Raw genomic sequence first — 23,944 nt, forward strand, 5'->3', positions numbered from 1 at the left:
CATTGAACATTAAAAGAATTTAAACACACACACCCCTCAACAACTACCACACATTAGATATAAGGTAACGTGCACACAACAGCCACCAGCGTAGCCAACTACAAATAATTCATGTTTTTAAATTCCTGGAGAAATAAAAAGGTGAGTTGTATATGAAATTGACATATAACCATCACCCTCAATGTCTGTGTTGATGCTGAAAGGCCAATCTCTGGGGCACCCAACTCACTACTCTTTCTAAAATCCTGTGGTTCCAGAAACCTACTGTCTGAACTGCTGCAGTAGTAGCATAATTTGACCAAACATCACTCAACCCACTCTCGAAAGATTTGCAACAGGGTGTCAAGCTTGACTCTAGCTTACAATGGATAGTTCTGGACATCACATATAGCACTAAATAGGTCTTGAGGTGGCCAACTATATGCTTCAGATCATCTGAACAGCACCAACAGCTCTGCTACCAGCTACACTAGTGCTGCATCACAGTGCGTGGCACTGTACCAGCACTGCAGGCAGATGCTCAAGTGCAGTGCAGTGATTTAGAATTAGAATACACGTGTCTAGACCTTCTGAATGCAGAGCAAAGCCTGGGAAGTATGAACAACAACAACAATGCTCTGCTTTTTACAAATACAGCAGAATTTGACAGTTTTTCATACAAATTTTATTCTGCTAGCTGGCTAGGAAGATTAGCAAGGCACTGAGGTCCTAGTCCTGGGCTACTAAACAGTCTTACAGCCCCCCAGTTTTGGAGACTGTTCCAGGCAAACAGAAAAGAGCAGGACAGGACCACACATCATTCACAATTAACATAATCCAAAAATAGGAAATAAATTAAGAAGAATCCAATAGTTCCAACACATTTAAGCACATTGTCTCCTCGGACTTGTGCCACCTCCGAGGTGGTGCAAGTCTGAGGAGAGCGGAGCAGCTTGCAGCAAGCATTTCATACATTTATTTAGCAAGTCTGTTTCTTATGAAGCCTCATAACCAATCAGACCTAATTAAGCTCAGTTGCCATGACCATCATGAATGGGCTTTAGTGTCATGCATTCCTTCTTCCCTTTGCATGATCTCCTAGTTTGTGACAGCTATAAAATACCATAACACATCTAAATAAACAAATTATTCATGAAACAAAACAATGCAACAGCTGTCAATCACACATGACTTACCATTTCAAGAATTCCTTAATGTTGAAGGAATATTAGCATTATCATCCAAGTATCCTGATGGATATTTAATGAGATGTTTAGCTCTAACAAAATTTAATGCCTCCAGAAATGGAAGCCTTAAGAGTCAATCTACATGCTACATTAAATGGACAATCGGATCCTGCATGTATGTTTAACTGGGGTAAAAAATAGCAGCTGGGGGGGGGGAGAAGAGAGAAACATAATGTAATGTTTAATCCTTAAGAATGACTATATAGGTTGGGCCTTGGTATCCGTGAGGGATCCATTCTCAGATCCCTTGCTGATACAGAAAATTGCAGATGATTCAATCTGCAATTTTCCACCCCTTTGTCCCACCGAAAGGGACCAGAGCTAGGCTCCAGTCCACTCCGGAGGGCTTTTTGAAGCTTGCAGAGGCAGCGTGCATCCACCTGCTGCCTCTGCAGGCTTGAATGGCCTAGAGAGGCGTAAATACACCACTTCCGGTTTCCCTTGGGAAATCGGAAGGTTTTTTTGCCATATACGGCATTCTGAGACCTGGGGAAGTGCCTAGAGGGCTTCCCCAGGCCTCAGAATGCCTAATATGGTGAAAAAAGCTAGTTTCCCCTCAGGAAATCAGAAATTGCATTTTTTCTCCTCTCTGGCCCATTCTGAAGCCCGCAGTGGTCCCCTTCGGAGGGGGGACACTTCGGTGAAGCCGAATCTGGTTCAATGTGGGTCTGGGGGGCCTGCATTGAGCCAGATCCATGAATGAAAAATCTGCTTATAAACACCTGTAGATGGACACCGTATTTTGCACGCATGAAATATAACTGAAAATTACTTTTCAGTTTGTAAGCACTAGATGGCACCAAACCCCCTGGCAACATTCACATGTATTAAGCTGTACTGAGGCAATAGATAGGAATACTTTTCACAGAAAAGTGCTTAAGGCAGGATTAGTGTTTTATCAGGGCAGAGGCATTTAAGCCAGGTTTCCCCATACAAGATGTTATAAAATGGTAGCCCTTCAATTCATATGGAGAGTTTCTCTTCATATGAACCTACCTGTCAGTTGGGATTTAGAGGGGAGACTCACTTGCATACTTTACATCTTTTCAGACCAAGGTGGTGGGAACACATTCAAAAGCTCTCTCAGTGATAGTTCCCTTTTTGTGGATCTCATTCTTACTTGATGTAACACCTGACCTCCTCCTTGCCAGGCTTTCAGCAGAGATTTCATCTGCCTTTTTCATCATGGATTTTTGGGGTTCCCTTGATTCAGTTTTGTTGTTCATAAGAACATAAGAACAGCCCCACTGGATCAGGCCATAGGCCCATCTAGTCCAGCTTCCTGTATCTCACAGCGGCCCACCAAATGCCCCAGGGAGCACACCAGATAACAAGAGACCTCATCCTGGTGCCCTCCCCTGCATCTGGCATTCTGACATAACCCATTTCTAAAATCAGGAGGTTGTGCATACACATCATGGCTTGTACCCCATAATGGATTTTTCCTCCAGAAACTTGTCCAATCCCCTTTTAAAGGTGTCTAGGCTAGACGCCAGCACCACATCCTGTGGCAAGGAGTTCCACAGACCAACCACACGCTGAGTAAAGAAATATTTTCTTTTGTCTGTCCTAACCCGCCCAACACTCAATTTTAGTGGATGTCCCCTGGTTCTGGTATTATCTGAGAGCGTAAAGAGCATCTCCCTATCCATTCTGTCCATTCCCTGCATAATTTTGTATGTCTCAATCATGTCCCCCCTCAAGCGTCTCTTTTCTAGGCTGAAGAGGCCCAAACGCCGTAGCCTTTCCTCATAAGGAAGGTGCCCCAACCCCGTAATCATCTTAGTCGCTCTCTTTTGCACCTTTTCCATTTCCACTATGTCTTTTTTGAGATGCGGCGACCAGAACTGGACACAATACTCCAGGTGTGGCCTTACCATCGATTTGTACAGCAGCATTATAATACTAGCCGTTTTGTTCTCAATACCCTTCCTAATGATCCCAAGCATAGAATTGGCCTTCTTCACTGCCGCCGCACATTGGGTCGACACTTTCATCGACCTGTCCACCACCACCCCAAGATCTCTCTCCTGATCTGTCACAGACAGCTCAGAACCCATCAGCCTATATCTAAAGTTTTGATTTTTTACCCCAATGTGCATGACTTTACACTTACTGACATTGAAGCGCATCTGCCATTTTGCTGCCCATTCTGCCTGTCTGGAGAGATCCTTCTGGAGCTCCTCACAATCACTTCTGGTCTTTACCACTCGGAAAAGTTTGGTGTCGTCTGCAAACTTAGCCACTTCACTGCTCAACCCTGTCTCCAGGTCATTTATGAAGAGGTTGAAAAGCACCGGTCCCAGGACAGATCCTTGGGGCACACCGCTTTTCACCTCTCTCCATTGTGAAAATTGCCCATTGACACCCACTCTCTGCTTCCTGGCCTCCAACCAGTTCTCAATCCACGAGAGGACCTGTCCTCTAATTCCCTGACTGTGGAGTTTTTTCAGTAGCCTTTGGTGAGGGACCGTGTCGAACACGTTCTGAAAGTCCAGATATATAATGCCCACGGGTTCTCCCGCATCCACATGCCTGTTGACCTTTTCAAAGAATTCTATAAGGTTCGTGAGGCAAGACTTACCCTTACAGAAGCCATGCTGACTCTCCCTCAGCAAGGCCTGTTCGTCTATGTGTTTTGAGATCCTATCTTTGATGAGGCATTCCACCATCTTACCCGGTATGGATGTTAGGCTGACCGGCCTATAGTTTCCCGGGTCCCCCCCCCTTTCCCTTTTTAAAAATAGGCGTGACATTTGCTATCCTCCAATCTTCTGGCACCATGGCCATTTTGAGGGACTAGTTGCATACCTTAGTCAAGAGATCAGCAACTTCATTCTTCAATTCCTTAATAACCCTTGGGTGGATGCCATCAGGGCCCGGTGACTTATTGATCTTTAATTTATCAATGAGGTCTGAAACATCTTCTCTTTTAACCTCTATCTGACTTAACTCCTCGGTCAGGAGGGGCCGTTTGGGCAGCGGTATCTGCCCGAGGTCTTCTGCCGTGAAGACAGATGCAAAGAACTCATTTAATTTCTGTGCCATCTCTAAGTCTCCTTTTAACTCCCCTTTCCCTCCCTCACCATCCAGAGGGCCAACCGCTTCTCTGGCGGGTTTCCTGCTTCTAACATATTTGAAGAAGCTTTTATTATTCCCCTTAATGTTGCCGGCCATGCGTTCCTCATAGTCTCGCTTGGCCTCCAGTATCACCTTCTTACATTTCTTTTGCCACAGTTTATGTTCCTTTTTATTCTCCTCATTAGGGCAAGACTTCCATTTACGGAAGGAAGCTTCCTTGCTCTTCACAGCCTCTCTAACTTGGCTGGTTAGCCATGCGGGCACCCTCCTGGATTTAGTGGAACCCTTCTTTCTTTGCGGTATACACCTCTTAACATGTTCCTGCATATTTATAATGTGCTGGTTTAGAGGTTATTTTGTGCTTTCAATGGGTTGCCTGACCTCCTCCTCCCCTCCCCCCCCATAATGAGCTTTTTTAGTTGTAATTTGTAGGCTCTTTGAGTCTCCTAGTGGAAGAAAACAGTACATACAATTTTAAAATAAAAAGGCTTATAGACAGGGTAGTCACCTGGGACAAGAAAAATTACCTCCATGTAACAAAGCACAGAAGCTGGTTCACTTTCTCTTTTAAGCCAATACTCACCAACACAAGTATATGCAGATTGGCAAACTGAACTAAAAATACAGAAGTAGCAGCCGAACTGGAAGCCACTATTTAAAAAAATTCTAGCAATTGAATTCCTATTCAATAAGTGTCATAGGAGATAAGCAATTATCTAAGGTTCAGTTGAGAATTTTAGGTTTCTAGCTCAAAGTAATCAAGAAATTTTTTGCCTGCTTTTTTGACAAGACTGCAAAAAAGCAGGTACAGCATAAACTAAAGCAATTAAAATGTAAGAAGCTGCCCAGTAGTAAGCATGAAACAGGAAGTTGTACTTTAAGTAGTAGCTCCCAGTGATCTGCAGTTTATAAGGCTGCCTAAAGAACCCAGTACAGAGCATGGTCTGATGTACTTATAATCTGCTGCTTGATGTAAAAGCCTGAGTGAAGCTAAGTAGGGGCAAAAATCATCAGTGCCTTCATGAAACTGGTAACACTTATGTGTGAAGCTGCTAGTTCCAAGAAGGGAGAACATAGGCATCCCAGTGTATCTGCAGGGGATACGTTTCTATTGCTACCTCGGATACCCAAAATCAGGCTAACAGTGAACCATACTCAAATTCCCCCTCCCATCATGGTCTTGACACACCTCTCTGTTTACAAATGCTTTGCAAAATGGAGTTTTGTCTTCCTTTCACTTTGGAACAGGAAGTAGACAGCAAGAACCTAGCTTCATAGCTGCTAGAAAAACTCTAAAGGAAGTGATAGTGAGAATACTAAGAGGACGTCCTCTGCAGGCCACTTTATATTAGGATTCTCACTGCTATCTCCCGTAGCATTCCTCTAGAACAGGGGTGCTCACACTTTTTTGGCTCGAGAGCTACTTTGAAACCCAGCAAGGCCCGGAGATCTACCAGAGTTTTTTTTACAATGTTCGCGCCATCATAACATATAACATTTATGTGTACAATGTATGTTGGTGTACCTTGAGCCCCAATGAGTATAACAGGACTTACTCCTGAGCAGACATGCCTAGGATTAGGCTGGGAGGCTGCAATCCTAGCCACACTTACCTGGGAGTAAGCCCCATTGAGTACAATGGGCCTTACTCCCGGCGTTTCCTCCCAGAGGCACCTGAAGGGGGGGGTTGGCACTCCATGATCTACTCATTTTGCCTCGCGATCTACCGGTAGATCGCGATCCACCTATTGAGCACCCCTGCTCTAGAAGCTGTCTAACTAGGTTCATGCTGTCTGCTTCCTGTTCCAAAGCAAAAGGATGAAAAACCTCCTTTTGCAAAGTGTCTGCAAGCAAGAGCCAAGTCATGAGCCGATTTGGGGGGAGGGGGCGGTGAGAACCATGGACAAGAGAAACCACACATGGGAGGGAAACCCCTGTAGTAATAAAGAATGCTTTCAAAGCCCTCTGAAAAGGGGAGACTAGAGTTCTCAAGAGGGTGATTTCTGGTGAAAGGGCATGCCAAACTTAACGTCAAAATGGCCCTACTAATCAAGGGTATTTAGTGGATTTTTAAAAAAAACAACAATGAACACTAGACAGGAAGGAAATGCAATGAACTTGACTGCTGCCAGAGGAACATCTAAAGTGTGATCAACATCTAAAACAGAACAGCTACAGGCACACTAGACACAGGACAAGACTTTGAGGAGCTTTGAACAAAGATTACTGGGCAAGTGTGGAGGGAGAAGTACTAGTACTAATCCACAGACGAGGATAAGAGCAGTGGCACATACTCTTACAAAGTAGATATTTGAGGAAGCATGGACATTTGCCTGAACTGCAGTAGAAGAGCAACTATAAATGTCATAGGTACAACCAGCACGAGAAAAAAATGATAAGATGATAATTTAAGGTTGGTTCCCATCCATCTATGAATGTTTCAGAAGACCAGAGATAGACAACAGAATTCTATCATTTCCAAATAGTTTATCCATTGCAATATTTCTCTGCCTTTGTTTTCAAAGAACATCCTACTAGAGTTACCACAGTCATCTCAATTTAAGTTAAAGCTCTACACAAGGAAAAGAACCTTGGAAGAGAACTGTGACTGAACATTCCTGGATGTGTAGTGTATATCAAGGAGCTGACAGGAGAAGGAAGATGTTCAATTATGCTTGGGTCTAGATTTTGAAACAGTGAAAAGATGTATAAAGCATTTTGCTAGATACATTATATGATATTAATATTCTAAATATACCCTTCATAGCTCGTTACAGGGAGACAACTTGGTAGGTAATGTTAGAAATAGCTTCAAATAAACATATAAAAAAACGATAGCTTGTACAATCCAATTTAAAATCCACTGAAGATACCAAAACTAATTTGAAGCTTAGGGTATAGCACTTAAGGCTATAAGAAGCCTTATATAAGCAAGAAACAAAGAAATATTTCAAGTTCTTAAATCTAACATAGAAATGCCAACAAGCAGTATCAGCTCAAACTCCTGGTACACATAAGGAACCATCCAATTTCTCAAGAGCTTGTGACCAAAATTGATGACCACTGCAGCCCAGTTTGCAAAGCACTATATCACAGGTGGCAGTATAAGCCACAGCAACCTGCAGCAATGTTAAAGAGACAGCTGCATATTGTCTACAATTTTGTATGGGCTCACAGAAGTGCAGGTTTATACAATGTGCAGATCCACAAGTTTTTTTAAAAACTTATTTGTATCCCCATTCCCCAGAAACTGCAGATATATTAACTATACAGGCAATGACTGCAAAAAAAAGTCTCTAGTTTTTGAGCAAGAGCTTCTGTCTCCCTACAGAACTACCTCTTTCCTCAGCTGACAGCATGTTTCCTACAGAGTTACAACTCTCCTCCACTTAGCAAAGAGATTCCCATACGCAAAACACTGCTCTGCTGAACTAAAATGACTAATTCATAAGCAGCACGCAAAGTTCATGCAAACAGTCTATTTAAACATAAAATTGGGGTACCTTGGGACAAAAATAACCACCTTTATATAAAAACAGCCATCTTAATACATATATTAATGCTTTTCTTCCAAGAACCAACTTGATGCTGCTTTAAATATTAATTAAACAGGGTCTAAATTATACATTGGGATTGAAACAAGTGTGACTGGATGACATTTTTAGTGTGTGGAAGAAAAAAGCTCACTGCTGCTTTCAACCAGAATTATTCTGCTTGTCTTCAATGTATTTGTTTTTTTAATGTTTGAAAAGGTCAGAAAGGCAATTATGCAATGCATGAAGGCTAAATGCCAAGGCTGGATAAAGTATTTGACTGTTTAAGTTTTAATCAAGCAATCAGTCAATTTATTAACTACCTAACAGTATTTACCAGCACAAGATAGGATGACACCTTCCAGCTTGGATGGTCGTGAAAAACAAACAATTAGATCTATACTCTAACGATTTGTCTAACAAAGGCTACCAGCCATGATACGTAAATGAAACCTGCATATATCAGGGTGATATGTCCCCAATTACCAGTTGCTGAGGGACAAACAAGGTCTGCTATCTTCATGCCCTGTTTGTGGGCATTCAAAAACTACAGCTGAAAGAGCCTATCTGGAATTCTTTCATTTTATTGCTTTACAAATACTGTTAGGCACCTGATGGTTCTTTAGGTAAGCTATACATATTTCAAATAAGTAACTAGAATGCTCAACAAGATGGAGTCTTCATCTAATCCAGCAAAGATCTTAATGTTCTCAACGTTTTAACTGTTGATTTGAACCCTGGCTAACTTCCAACCAATCTTCCTCCAAGGCAGTAGTTCCCAAACTGTGCACTGGCGCTTTCAAAGCCCTCTGCACCATGGTGCACTCACAGGCTCTGCACGGCCTCCCCCCAGCTCGCCAGGTCAAGACTGCACAAGATTTTGCACAATGGCATTGCCATGGCAGGGCACTGTAGTAGTGGAAAGATTGGGAACTGCTTCCCTGGAGGTCTGTGCCACCACATGGACGCCTTCACCAGCTACACTGTAGTATTTCCAGATGCACAGTGATGATTTCATACTTCTTTGCTGAACTTCCAGAAATGCAGAGCTCCAAGTTGCAAAGGAGTTCAGCTTGGCTGGGTTTTGAGCCTTGTGGCTTGAAAGAACAATGCTTGCAACCCTGGTAAAAGGATTTCAACACTGCTGACCTTGTGAGCAAGCTGTGCATGTCTATCATATGAACATATGAAGCTGGCTTATATTGAGTCACACCGCTGTTCTGCTCTAGCTTTGCATTCCTAGCAGCAACTCTATTTTTCCTAACTATAGCCTAGCCTGGACATGTAAGAATGTGAATCTGGGATCTCCTACATTCAAAGAATATCCTAAAACTATCTGGATGTTCTATCACTGCATGATAGCCCTTAAAGACCAACATTAATATACTGGTGTGTTTTTAATCATGGCAGAGAAACACTGGCAGACTGGAGAACAGAGCATCCACATCCATTCTCAGAAAATCAACAGCTAAACTCGAATCGAAGCAGAGCAGATCACTGTCCACTTCACAAATCTGATGGGAATACAGAGAAAACATATGCCCAAGAGAGGAATAATCATTCAGTTTTACCTGAAGCAAATCTTGCCTAACGCAAAGTTTAACCAAAGTCAGGAAGCTCCTCAGACAACATATCTAAAGAACTGGAAGGGAACCAAAATATTGTTTTGTAAAAGTACTGAAAATTCTCATGGTGGTTTCATACATTCCTACCTTTGAGGCATTGTTGCAATATTAAGAGCACTTGATGAGTTGGTTAACTGTTTAAAAACCAGACTGCTATCCATCTGAAAGATATTCAAGGCTATTGACAGATCAAGTTATAACTACACAAGGCCCAGAGCCCTCATTAAGCAAGAGCACACTCCATCCCTTGGATGACACCAAGTATTGGTATTTCAGTGCCATGCAAATACCAATCTGGGGTCTCTGCAGAGTTGACTCTGGGAGAACTGGATTCAAACTCCACTCACTGGATTATGTTGGGCAAGTCAGGGAACATTAGTCTCAGTTCCCCAGGAGATTGTGGGTGGCACCTAATTGCCTTAAGATCAGACTACCTAGGCCAGTGTTTCTCAAACTGTGGGTTGAGACCCACTAGGTGGGTTGTGAGCCATTTTCAGGTGGGTTCTCATTCATTTCAATATTTTATTTTTAATATATTAGACTTGATGTTACCATGATATGGGACTATATTTGGGGAAATGTTGCACATCTGTACTTTGAACAGGCTACTAAGTATATGCTTTTAATAATGAAAGTAAATGGGACTCATTCCTGGGAAAGTATGGATAGGATTGCAACCTAGGATTGTTAAAAATGTTTCTGTTTGATGACATCACTTCCAGTGGGTCCTAACAGATTCTCGTTCTAAGAGGTGGGTCCCGGTGCTAAAAGTTTGAGAACCACTGTCCTTGGCAACATGGGTCAGCAACATTCCTGGGCAAAGGGGCCAAACTTCCAAGTTGCCCCAAGTTGGAAGGGACTTCACAGAGCATGGTTTGGGAGGCAAAGTCTGCTGCCCAATGTGCTATGTGCCAGACAGGGCATTGCAGATCTGCCTGCCAAGGTTCACAGAAGTTTACAAAGAGGTGGGGAATGAGCCGTTAGGGGCAAGGAAGGGGGCAGTCTCAGTAGCAGCCACCAAATCCCAACCCCTTTCCTGGACCAATCCTGTGGCACGGGTCCATGTAGACCTGTGCCAGCAATTTCACTTGTGCAGGTCCAAGTACAACCTCCCTCACTGTGGACACCTACCCAGAGGAGACCTTTGCAAACTGCTCTCCTGCAGGATGCAATGACAGCCATTTTGGTGTTGCTACATTGGGGGGAAGAATAGGATTGGGATGTGAATATGTTAGGAAGGGCAAGTTTGTTGGCTTCAGTAGATGTCTGCAAGTAAAAACAATGGCTGGCAGAGGGGAGACTAGCTATCAAGTTGTACTGAGTCATCTACCTAGCATAGATAGGATACCTACCTAGCATAGGATACCAAGATGCACATTCTGTTTTCTTTTTTATGCTATTTAGATGTTTTTTCCAGTGGTTAACACAAATGATGAATTGACAAAACATTCCAACTATAATAAAACACCCGTTCCCACATGCCCCATGAATATAACATGCAACACCAACCAACAAGTTTGCAAACCTATACACAGGTGCATGCACCCTCACACAAATCAAAAATATAGGGAGAGAGAGAAAAGGAGCAACCAATCTACAGGTACAACCTAATTATCCACTGATTTTTCACCAGAGGTTTTATCTCAATGCGATGAGAAGAGCCCTTTCAATTAAAGAAAAAGTCAGTTAACAATAGCCTCGATAATGCGAAAGGGGGCAGTCGGTTGACAATCCATCAATCATTCTCCCTCCTTGCACTTAGAACAATTTCACTCCAAGGCAAGCAGCCTTTCCTTTACTCCCCCCCAGCACATGAAAGAATAATAATCACTTTGCATTCCTTCCCAGAGCTGATCTCTGGGAGAAGGGAGGGGTTTCTGGCTCAGAGTGAAGCCTTTCTAAGCACCTGGAGAGAGACTGACTGAAGGACTGTCTGCCCAATACCTCTGTTTCACATAAAAAAGGTAAGCTAGGCTGTTTTTAAATCACCTAGCAAAGGAACATTGTTTTTTAAATGGATTTGCTTTAATGCAATTTTTGCCATCCACATGAGTTCTGGGAACTGAACCCTCACAAATACCAAGACTCAACCTGTACTCTTCAAATCCAAAACTATTCCAAAGTTTCAATCAGAACCAAAAATGCTGACCAGATTTAAAATGTTTTCTGTAGACTCATTAAAAGCAAGTTTTCCCCCTTAATTGCCAAGTCACACCTGCTTTCCAATCCACATTTGTCAAAATGTGGCAAAACCGCAGTTTGTCTGTTAAGAAAGATCTGTTTGGCCATTGCAGTAACCCTAGGCTACTTCTGTCCTCACCATTGCGTTTTCCATTTTTAAAAGCAAAGAGGGGGCAAATTGCTGGTGGTGTGGTTTTCAAGGACAGCAGAAAGGAGAAGTGTAGTCTTAGAAAACACCATGAACAAACTGGAAAGGGACTGTGTTGACTTAGGCAAGTTCTAATCCTAGCTCAGCTGTAGTCCTCATCAAGTGACATTGTCAAATCACTACTCCCACACACACACAGCTCAATAGTACTACTTAAAGATTGCATATAGCTCATGTGACAGGGACCTGAACCTCAGAGGAGTGGCCATTTTTCATTTGAACTTTTTTAAAATTATTTTACTAACTGTATTTTACATAACATTTTTCTACTATAAAATATTCTGAAAACTAGTCAAAGCAAAATGAAATACAATCAAAATACAATGGTTGTGCTCTGTCTCCAAATGCAATATGGCTGGTGTGGCTGATTCACACAGTATTCCTTATATTTATTAAGATTAACATATATATGTCTTTCTGCATTGCTCTTTGGCAGATGCTGCTGTTAAATCATCTGTCACAACAAACCAACAACCTTAGTAAGAGGAATGAGGTGAAATCAAAAATTCTAACACATCTGATACCTTTGAAATGAAACAAATGGATGGTTCAGCTGTAATAAATATTAATTGGGTCAGCATGGGGAGAAGTTAAACACAGAAACTTCTAAAAAGAAAATTCTAGAGGATTTTCTTGATTAAACCCAAAGACTCTGTGTGCTGTAAGGGAAAGATCAAACACAATGACACAAGATAAGACCAAAAAAAGTATTTTCATTTCCACCCCCACTCCTTTATCATATTTACAGTTTTGTAGGAACTGTAAATGTAGGAACAGTTGTGTAGGAACTACACAAATTGTAGAACTGCAGACTTGGGCTGATTTTCCTTTTGATCACAAAGAAACCAGAAAGGATAAGCAGCACAGCATGCAACTCAGAGGCATCTCACGTCAAGGCTAAAGAAGCCCTGTACCAGAAGTAGCTTTCCGCTGAGTCAGAGGCTTATGTATAATTCACAGGAATCTTTCAACAAAGGCCACAGTGTTCAGTGGTGGAAAGTCAGAATCAACTGGAATGTGACAAACAATTCAATGCAACAAGAAAAGGTAGAGGACCCTGCCCAAGATTTTTTCAAGAGTTTCTGTAGCAAGCCATAGGCATTGTGAAACAAGTCTCAAAGTTTCCAGAGTGTTTATTTTGTCCCACGAACACAGATTCTGGAAACTGCAACCATGAGCTTCCCTATTCAGCACTGGTTCCTAATTCACTTTTTTTCTAAACTACCAGTCATCTAACAAGGCAGGGGCACAGCATAAGAAGTGGCAAGATTAACTCCTTTGCTCCCTTCTCTTTAATTCCAACCAGGCTTCTCTGGAAAGGAATTCCAGATGGACCGCAGCCAGTCTCATCTCCAGTTGCCTCTGCTCACCAGTTTAGCTCAAATTTAGCTCAAATTTGCTGCTGGTAAAAGTTTTAGGCCCTAACCAACTTTCCAGCACTGGCATAGCAGTGCCAATGGGACATGTGCTGCATCCTGCAGTTGGGTGGCACTCTCAGAGGCCTCCTCAAACTAAGGGAAAGTTTGTTCCCTTACCTCGGAGCTGCATTGCCCTTATGTCAGTGCTGGAAAGTGGGTTAGGGTGCAATTCTAACTTGCGCTGGAACGGGCAAGCCAGGAGGCTTGCACTGTATCCAGCGCAGAATTGTGGCCAGAAGCGGCTTAGCCAGAGGCAAGGAGAAACTTTTTCCCTTACCCCCGCGTAAGGACTGCTAGCGCCTATGGGTATCCTCAAACTTGCGCCATCTCCTGAGGCAGCACAAGTCCGAGAAGAGTGGAGCAGCTTCTCCCTGGGAATGGGGGTTGGGATCCAGCATAACAGCCGGATCCCAGCCCCGCCTCCCACTCCCCTCCTGTCTGCCCCAGGGGCTGCCCATTGCCCTCCCTCCCCCGTCCAGGAATGCCTCCCCCCCTCCTCCCCCCCCACACCTACCTTTTGTCCTTGCTGACGCAAGGAGCTGGGGAGAAGCTGGCGTGGAGGCTTCTGTCAGCTTTACGGCCCGTGCTTTATGGCACGTTTGCAACCCTCCCAGGCTGGCCCAAGGAACTTGGGCCGGCATAGGGCGCAGTTTGGATTGCGCCCTTAGTCTCATAGCAGTATCAATGTATATTGCATTTGTTGAGTAAGCAACAAGTCCCTTCCCTGCAGAGTTCACAATCTACACTTAGGCCCTGGAAGAAAACACCAAAGGGAGAAGAGAGTGGGGCATAGATAATAAGAGATGAACATGAGTAAACACAGTCAAACCCACATTTGGGCTACTTTTCAGTTGTGATAAAGAAGAAGGGGTTAAGTCAGAGGCTCTAAAGAAGTACAGGGCTGAGAACGTTCAAAAGAAGTGAAAGAAGCAGTATCACACAGATGTTCTGGAAAGGAATGCCAGACATAAGATGAAGTAGGACAGAACAGATCAAATTGTTTACAAAAACACAAAAGATCTGAACAGCTAAGGGTGAAAAGTTGGAAAAGCAATGGTCATGTGCAAATGGATAAGGGGAACGGATTTTGTGCTAATTGAGAAAGGGAAGAGTGTGGCAGTAAACTGAGGAAGGGCACTGTATAGAATGCTGAAATAAAGGTTCTGACAGCTAGGGTGCAAACCAACCATTTTCCAGAATGATCTAGACCATGGCTCTTCAGACTCCAGCCCGCGGGACAAATTCGACCTTGTGTATACCGCAAAGGAAGTAAACCGGAAGTGTATACCGCAAAGGAAGAAGGGCTCCACTAAGTCCAGGAGGGTGCCCGCATGGCTAACCAGCCACGTTAGAGAGGCCATAAAGGGCAAGGAAGCTTCCTTCCGTAAATGGAAGTCTTGCCCTAATGAGGAGAATAAAAAGGAACATAAACTGTGGCAAAAGGTGATACGGGAGGCCAAGTGAGACTGAGGAACGCATGGCCAGCAACATTAAGGGGAATAATAAAAGCTTCTTCAAATATGTTAGAAGCAGGAAACCCACCAGAGAAGCGGTTGGCCCTCTGGATAGTGAGGGAGGGAAAGGGGAGATAAAAGGAAACTTAGAAATGTCAGAGAAATTAAATGATTTCTTTGCATCTGTCTTCACAGCAGAAGACCTTTAAAAAGGGAAAGAGGGGGGACCCAGGAAACTATAGGCCAGTCAGCCTAACATCTATACCGGGTAAGATGGTGTAATGCCTCATCAAAGATAGAATCTCAAAACACAGACAAACAGGCCTTGCTGAGGGAGAATCAGCATGGCTTCTGTAAGGGTAAGTCTTGCCTCACAAACCTTGTAGAATTCTTTGAAAAGGTCAACAGGCATGTGGACGCAGGAGAACCCGTGGACATTATATATCTGGACTTTCAGAACGTGTTCAACACATTCCCTCACCAAAGGCTACTGAAAAAACTCCACAGTCAGGGAATTAGAGGGCAGGTCCTCTCATGGATTAAGAACTGGTTGAAGACCAGGAAACAGAGAGTGGGTGTCAATGGGCAATTTTCACAATGGAGGGAGGTGAAAAGCAGTGTGCCCCAACGATCTGTCCTGGGACAGGTGCTTTTCAACCTCTTCATAAATGACCTGGAGACAGGGATGAACAGTGAGGTGGCAAAGTTTGCAGATGACATCAAACTTTTCTGAGTGGTGAAGATCAGAAGTGATTGTGAGGAGTTCCAGAAGGATCTCTTCAGACTGGCAGAATGGGCAGCAAAATGGCAGATGCGTTTCAATGTAAGTAAGTGTAAAGTCATGCACATTAGGGCAAAAAATCAAAACTTCACATATAAGCTAATGGGTTCTGAGCTGTCTGACAGATCAGGAGAGAGATCTGCGGGGGGTCGACAGGTCGATGAAAGTGTCGACCCAATGTGCGGCGGCAGTACAGAAGGCCAATTCTATGCTTGGGATCATTAGAAAAGGTATTGAGAACAAAACTGCTAATATTATACTGCCATTGTACAAATTGATGGTAAGGCCACACCTGGAGTATTACGTCCAGTTCTGGTTGCCACATCTCAAAAAGGGCATAGTGGAAATGGAAAGGGTGCAAGAGCGACTAAGATGGTTACTGGGCTGGGGCACCTTCCTTATGAGGAAAGGCCATGGCATTTGGGTCGCTTCAGCCAAGAAAAGAGGCGCCTGAGGGGGGACATGATTGAGACATACAAAATTATGCATGGGAAGGATAAAGTGGATAGGGAGATGCTCTTTACACTCTCACATAACACCAGAACCAGGGGACAGCCACTAAAATTGAGCATTGGGAGAGTTAGGAGAGACAAAAGAAAATATTTCTTTACTCAGCATGTGGTTGGTCTGTGGAACTCTTTGCCGCAGGATGTGGTGACGGCATCTGGCCTGGATGCCTTTAAAAGGGGATTGGACAAGTTTCTGGAGGAAAAATCCATTACGGGTTACAAGCCATGATGTGTATGTGCAACCTCCTGATTTTAGAAATGGGCTATGTCAGAATGCCAGATGCAAGGGAGGGCACCAGGATGCAGGTCTCTTGTTATCTGGTGTGCTTCCTGGGGCATTTGGTGGGCTGCTGTGAGATACAGGAAGCTGGACTAGATCGGCCTATGGCCTGATCCAGTGGGGCTGTTCTTATATTTCTTGCTAGTCCCTTCCCTGTGTGAACAGAGTTTACTGTTCTGCAGAAAAGGCTTCCATTGTCACCACCAATCATCCCTCCATGTTAATTCCACCCTTCTGCTTCGGTGTTCTGCTGTTCCAGCAGGCTCAGCTCCCAGATTTCCTGGCAGATGCAACAGGACAGAGCAAACATGGGAAGCAATTGGGGGCGACAATGGAAGCCTCCCCGGTGGAACGGTAAGCTCCAGTTGTCCCGGGGAGGCTGTTTGTGGCATGCAGCGATGTCCAATTTGGAGACTGCTAATCTAGACCAGTGGTTCTGAAACTGTGAGCTATGTTTCCCCAGAAAGCTCCAGAAATCAGCCAGGGGAGCCGCGGAATCCTTGTGAAAAACTCACTGCCCTATACAGTGCACTGGATTATAGCCCTAATGGGTTACAGCCAATGGCCCAATAGGTCAAGGGAGCTGCCAGCTGAAAAAGTTTGGGAACCACTGATTTAGACTCTTTATAATCCCAGATGAATTTTTCATGGTACCAAGTGTAGTGAGGTTACTCTAGCTAGCTCTGCCTTAACATCTCCCAGAGGTCTCAGTCTTTTGAATGAACAAGCTATTCCCAGTCATTCATCCAGCCCAGGATCCTGTTTTCATCAATAGTCAAATGCTTTTACAAAGGGAACAAGCAGGAAAGCAGCCCTCCCCTACTGTTTGTCCCAGCCAACTGGTATGCAGAGCTACACTGCATACTACAGTTTGAACACATAGGCTCCATTTAGCCAACATGGCTAATTGGTCTACCAACAATTACCCTCCCTGAATTAGGGCAAACTGCTAACCCACTTTCCAGCACCAACATAAGGGCAATGCAAGTTACGGGTAAGGGAACAAACATTGCCGTACCTTGGCCTCTGTGACTGCCCCCCAACTGCAGGATGCAGCACATGCCCCACTGGCACAACTATGTCTGTGCTGGAAAGTAGGTTAGGATTTGTGCCCTTAGTCTAATACCCTCTTAAAGCCATCTAACCTAGTGGCCATGACTAGATCTTGAGGCAGCAGACCCCATACATTAAGTGTGCAGCCTACTATTAGGAGACAAATATTTCTTCTATCCACTTTATCCATAATCTTCTAGGACTGCGGTTCTCAAACTCTCAGGGAGTTCGAGGACCACTGTAAGTGCCTGCATGGGAACAGGGAAGGCAGTGGGGGCAAGGAGAAGGCAGTGACGCAATCCCCAGGATTGCATCATTAAGAAGGGTGCAGGGACTGGCATCCACTTACCAGTCCCTGCAGCAGCCTCCTGGGGATGCAAGGAGCCCTATGCAACCCTCCACATGGTTCCCCAGCCTTCAGAAAGTGAAGTGGAGCAATCACGCCCTGCCTCCACAAAATTGGAAGTGGAGTGCGATCGTTCTGCTTTTACTTTTTGAAGTCTGGGGAGCCCTGCGAAGGGTCACACAGGGCTTCCTACACTCTCGGGAGACTGCAGCAGGGACTGGTAAGTAAATGCCAGTCCCTGAAGCCCCCTTAGCGACATGATCCTGGGAATCATGTCGCTGACTCCCCCCACCCCGCCCCTTAAGGGGAAAGAGTACAGGGCCCTCAGGTTGGGGAGTCACTAAGCCCCAGTTTGAGAATCCCTGCTCTATGATATACTTCCCACCCATTCTTTTTTTCCTAATGAATCCAAAATGCTTTACCCTCCTAGAGTAGAGAAGGTGCTCCAACTTTTTTTATCATTTCAGTTTCCATTTTATAACTTCATGATTGGCCCATCTCAAAAAAAGATAAATACAGCCACACCATTGATTTAAGGCCCTTGTAATTTTCAATCCCTTTTCTGATGATTAACATGGAATTTGCCTTTTTTATTTCCACTGATCACCAGCTAGCATTTCCAGTGAACAATTCACCATAAATCTAAGAAATCAATGGCCTTAGAGGACACTTAGTAGATAAAAAAGATGTAAATTTTAAATTCTTAACATCTCAGCCTTTTCTCTTAAAAATAACCTCATGTAAACCCCATGTTTGTCTAGGCTTAATGTAAACATCTCTTAAAACTCAGTTTGTGACCCTCTTATGAAAGGCTGCCTTTCTTTGTAAACAAACTGTGGGGAAAACATTTGCCTATCATAATACAGTGCAACAGGTCATATTCTCATATCATATCTTGATATGGTGAACCAGGGACTTTCAAGTCACTACACAGGTTATGTGCTGATCCATCTGGATGACACTGTACTCATCCTCTAATAACTACATAATCTCTGAAAGTGGCTCAGAGTTAAGTGCATAAATTATATTTAGAACTCTACCTACCAATCAATTTAGAACATATTTAAATAAATGGAAAATTCCAATTTAAAATCAATGGTTTAGCCTTTTCAGTCAGCAACTTAAACAGCTGGTTTGAATCACTCCACCCTGCTTAAACTCTGCATTGGGCTGTGGCCATGAAATACAGATTAGAAGTCCCATTAGAAAGTAAACAAAAGGCATCAGTGTCTAAACATTGCACTGGCCTCAGAGAGCATGCCAACCTGGTTTATATCCCTTCCAAACAAAGACCCACAGATGGTACAGTTTTGAAGCAAGCAGGATCACACCATTTATGACCAGGAAAACATTTCATCTAATGCAGTCTCTTGAAATGGGAAGATGGTTTGGGTGGCAAGCAAAGAGGAGCACAATTCAAATCACCACTCTCTGACACCACACCTCTGACACTACAGAGGTGTACAGTTAGGTAACGAGACATACATTTTAGAAAGACACAAGCCATGGCATGCTGAACATGCTGATTAGTGAAATGCAAAGGAAGTGAAAGCAGATTACCTGAAGGTTTACTCAGCTTTGTTGAAAACATAGGGGATAATTTCTCCTTTTCTTTAACAGAAGCAGCTCCTCTCTCAGCTTCTTTTCCTACACTGACTTCCTTTCCTATACACTCTGCAGGCAAAGGAGGAGCCTCAGCCGTTTCAAGAACTTCTCTGTCCAGTTTTTCAGAGGACTTTTCCAAGGGAAGATCTTGCTCTTCAATTCTGACATGTACATTTTTCAAAGACAGGTCCTGGGCTACCTCTTGGTAAGGAGACTGCCTTAACTCCGTTTTGACTGCACCAATAATCTCACTACTTTCGTCTTCTTTTAGTGTACCATTTTCTGTCGCTCCCACCACGGACTCAGCAACCTGATAAGAGATTCTGGAAAAATCATCTGTTTCTGGAGAGGATTCTGCAGACAGCATACTTTTATCCCATTTTTGATGTTCCTTAGAAACAGTGAAATCATCTGAGTAAGTGCTGAGTTCTTCCATATGTATTTGAGGGGACTTTTGCTTCTTGGCAAGGTCTGTAGCCTCCACCTCTGGAGACCACGCTGCAGGTACATGTTTGGAAGGTTCCAGCTCAGGCTGGAAGGATTCCAAGTAAGGTTTGCTAACAAGAGGCTGCAATTCCTCAGGTTTCTTCTTCTGACCTTCCTCTGACACAAGCTTAGGGGCAGTTTCAAGTGGTTCCTCTTCTTTCACAGCTTCTCTCTCTGTCTGAGCAAGGTGGAGTTCTGGCTGAGAAATAAAGAAGTCACTTTTTCCAGGCAGAGTTGGTGGCGATGCTTTCTCAAGATGCTCAGGATATTCAGGCACAGGTTGTGAAACACATTCTGTCATGACTGTCTTGGAGTAATCCGTAAAGGCTGGAGAAGCAGATTCATTGGAGACCTTGGTTTCTTTAACTAAATCACAGGCAATGGAGATATAAGAAGTCTCCAACACTTCTTGAGCTGCACCATTCTGAGAATCAGGTTCCTTAGCATTGATCTCCACCTTTGGCTCCTGCACCTGGGTTGCTAGTACATTCATCGTCTCCTGGTAGGATGGAGGCTTCTCCGACTTCTTCATTACATTCTCATAGTCATCAGTAGCAGCGGCAGCAGTAAAACTTTCTGATGAAGAGACTTCAAGCTGTATGGCAGGGCCACCTACCCCAACAGTGTTTGCATTCAATGGTGCTTCCATAACAATATCTGGCAAAACTGGGGATGGAGCAGTTTCTGTTCCTCCTTCAAAGGAGGGACAGAGCTGTACAGCAGCATTCAAAGGTTCTTGCAACAATTCAGATGTTTGGACCAAATCAATCTGGGGTTCATAAGCAAGTTTGGGGCTGATTGCATCATGCAGCTCACTCTCACATGCTTCTTGAACTAAATCTGGAGTGAGACCTTCAGGCATATTAGCCACAGCATCAGCAGGCTTCACCGGCAGACTCTCTGCTTTATCAAAATCAGCTTTCTGGGCTCTGCCACTTGCCAGCTCAGCCTGAGTACCACTCTGCTCTGTGCCAAAATGAGCCTTCATTTCTGCTATCTTTTTCTCATCCGTTTTATTTGCAGAAGTCTGTTCCTCTACCAGAGGCAGAGACTTGGCCTTGTTGCTCTCAACTATCTCAGCCGGCTCAAACTTGTCACAAGTAATATAAGCTTGTGAGGATTCTTTTGTAGCTTCTGGAGTGCTTGGGAAAGAAATATCTTCATTGCTACTTTCACTCTCTTTTTCAAAGTCTTTTTGTGCTGGTGGAGTCTTACCCTTCTCTGAATCGTACTTATCTATGCCACTTTCTAACTTGCCATCCAACTGATTCTTCACTGAATCGTTCAAACCACTTTTTTCATTACTAGCCCATGCCGATTCAAAAGGCTTGAAGTCTACATATTCATCCCTTACAGAACGGTTATCTGTGAAAGCTCCTTTATCATCATGATCATCAATATACTTCCTATCCTCAAGAAAGGAGTCTTTATCCTGCTTTGAAAACAATTCAACAGGCGAGTCTGGGGAAGAGTCCTGCTGATACACAGGAAATTTTTCTATATCAGACCTTACTTTAGTGTCTACTGCTGCCTCAGGCTGAGATAAAGAAAAAAGTTCTGCTCCGCTATATGGGGGCACACTTCCTGAATGTTTTACTTCTGGAGCATCACCATCATCCTCTGCAAGGAATGGGTTTCGTGCATTTTTGGTAGCTGCTTTAAATGCCTCAATTTCAACATGATCATAACTGCCTTTTGCAGAAAGTCCATCTGATATTGTATCAAGGGCTGCATGTTCTTTAAAAGGGTTGGCTGAGAGAGGAGAGAGGGAAGGAAGAGAAGCAGTAGCATCAAGCAGGACAGCGGCAGAATCTTCTTGGTTGGCCAAGTGCGCGCGACTTGGCTGTTCTTGCCAGTCCATACTTTCGTCTGTGGCCATGGACAGAAAGGAGAGTTAGCAAGAGTGCAAGTGCTGTGAAAGTTAAGGCAAGTTTAATGACAGCTTCCAAAACAGTAGCTAGTTCAACCCTTACAGCTGGGAAGTTTAGCAAGAAGGGCATGCATTATTACGTTAGCCAAAGAAGGCAAATGTTAATGGAGCAACAAATTCTGGGCAATCCAGTTAAGGTTACAGAAAAGCTCAGGACCATGCCAAGCACCCACATTTTATAAAATAACCAGAGTGATGGGTCTCATTTCTTCTCCACCCCACTGCTCCAGACCTTTTTTAAAAAAAAAAAAAAAAAGCAAACAAACCCACACTATTCGATCTGACACAGACATAATACCCACAGTCTTTTAACCATTAATATTTAATAGGATGTTGCCTCATAAACGTCTTCTCCTGCTCTTCTTAACCCCAGTTTGCTTTTGTGGGTCTACCATCGCTAATCCTGTTTAAACACTGGGTTCCCCCTTAACCAGTGTTTGAAACTAGTTTTGGAACTAGCTTGGTTACAATGGGAATCTTGTTTAGTATTAAATGTAGTTAATATCTACAAACAAAAAACTCTGGTTAAGGTTGGAAAAGATAATTCACACTGAAGGGGAATGGAAAGCCTGCAACCCACTCTTTTCATCATGGTTAAGAGACTGGCAGGCCCTGTTCAGACATCATGCTAAACTATGGTTTAATCGTGATTTTAGCAAGATGATCACAAATCTCAGGCTCACAGATGAGGGAAGAATGTTCTCTACTTTAACTGCCAATTTGGGATGTACAAATCCAAGTTTGTTCTAACCAAAGGTACTTGCCAACTACCATTAGAAATTGGGATATGCAAATTTCAGACATAATAAATCTTTTAACAAAATGAGAAAACCTCCTCCCTCGTGCACAAGCCCAAGGCTCACAATCACTGCACTAAATGACGATTAAACAATACTGTAACATCTGGACTAGGTTACAGTGTTACATCTGCACTGGTCCTCAGTGGCATATCTGAGAGGAAAGATCTCAAAGGTAACTGCAATTACAAAAGAATGCCATTAGCACTAGAACTACATTAATCCATTACAATTAAAGCTGACTCTGCAATGGCAAAAGCAACTCTACTGTAAATGGTTAAGCTGTAAATAGTAGCTACAAGATATCCTACCAAGAAGGGTCCAAGAATTTACAGACAGCTGCGGTTTAAGTTTAAAACGAACTCTGTCAGAGTCTGAATTTTGAGCCGATTAAAAACTATGTTTTCTAAATTTAGCAGACTTGGTATTCTTGGATCCATGCCAGCTTTTAGTAAATACATCTAGAGTTTATTAGTGGGGAAGAGGAAGAAATACTCAAAGGACATAGGGCAAACTAATGCAAAGGGCTTGCTGAAATAACTTGCCTGCAGGAGAGTGCATCAGAGGTTCAGATGCAACAGGAAGAGCAAAAAGAGTCTCATCTGAAAAAGAAATACAGTATGACCTCAGCAGAAAGAAATATGGACAAGAACTTTTTTTAAGAAGGGGAGAGAAAAGAACAGCTTACAATCTTTAACCACCATTTCACACCCCTAATTTTAAAATCAAAGTAAGAGTTTGCATGTAAGAGATCATTCTGTGCAAGCTTCCCTCATCTAGCCCTCAGAGTTAGGGATCAATTACATTGTTTGCATTATGAGAAGGAAGCCCAGAAGCACTGGCTCAGAAGCACTGATCCAATCAGTTAAAATTCCAGGGCATTTCAGCCACCACACCCTTGCTTACTATCCCAGGTCATTCACAGGTCACCCAATATTCCACCCTCCTTGCCAAATAGCTAGCTATTGTTCACACTTTCCAAGACAACTCCTATGTCAGGACCCCTAATTTTACAGCTTTCCCCCACACAATACACTCAAGTGTATTGGCCAACTGTGCATCAACACGCAAAACTGAAGCCTGTATCTTCCATTCTTAAGCCTCAAAAGAGGTTTAATATGAAGCACACTGAAGTTGGTTAAAATGAACTTTAAAAAAAATGAAAAAGAAATGTACCACATAGAATCAAGTATGGTAGGTCACATCAATCAGGAAGGTGGGTAAAATTAATGACCTTGCTTGAAATTCCAGGTTCAAACATTATCTTAATCCAGACAAACATTTTTGCACATCAGTTACACAGCACCAAATCTGAGCATTAGTTAAACTATAGTACTTTTGGTGAACAGAAGAACAATTTTGATTCAACCATTAACTCTCAAACATGTTTTACACAACCTCTACCCTACACCTTGCAAACCTGAAAAGCCA

At 43.3% G+C, this 23,944-nt stretch overlaps 1 protein-coding gene across 3 annotated transcripts in view; it reads right to left on the reverse strand.

Moving 5' to 3' along the window:
- The window catches only part of RTN4 (reticulon 4), a 77,467-nt gene that overhangs the window by 31,083 nt on the left and 22,440 nt on the right, over nt 1-23,944 (reverse strand). Inside the window, exons 2-3 of one of the 3 annotated variants that reach the window (XM_066625970.1) lie at nt 23,059-23,115; nt 19,256-21,655 (exon numbers count right to left, since the gene is read on the reverse strand). The exons of 1 other annotated variant lie outside the window; for it this stretch is intronic. In XM_066625970.1, coding sequence (XP_066482067.1) covers nt 19,256-21,655; nt 23,059-23,115 — 2,457 coding nt within the window. The remainder of the gene's footprint in view (nt 1-19,255; nt 21,656-23,058; nt 23,116-23,944) is intronic. One more of the 3 variants, XM_066625979.1, reaches the window with a different exon arrangement.

This window comes from Tiliqua scincoides, chromosome 1, assembly GCF_035046505.1.
Source record: "Tiliqua scincoides isolate rTilSci1 chromosome 1, rTilSci1.hap2, whole genome shotgun sequence".
Lineage (NCBI taxonomy): Eukaryota > Metazoa > Chordata > Lepidosauria > Squamata > Scincidae > Tiliqua > Tiliqua scincoides.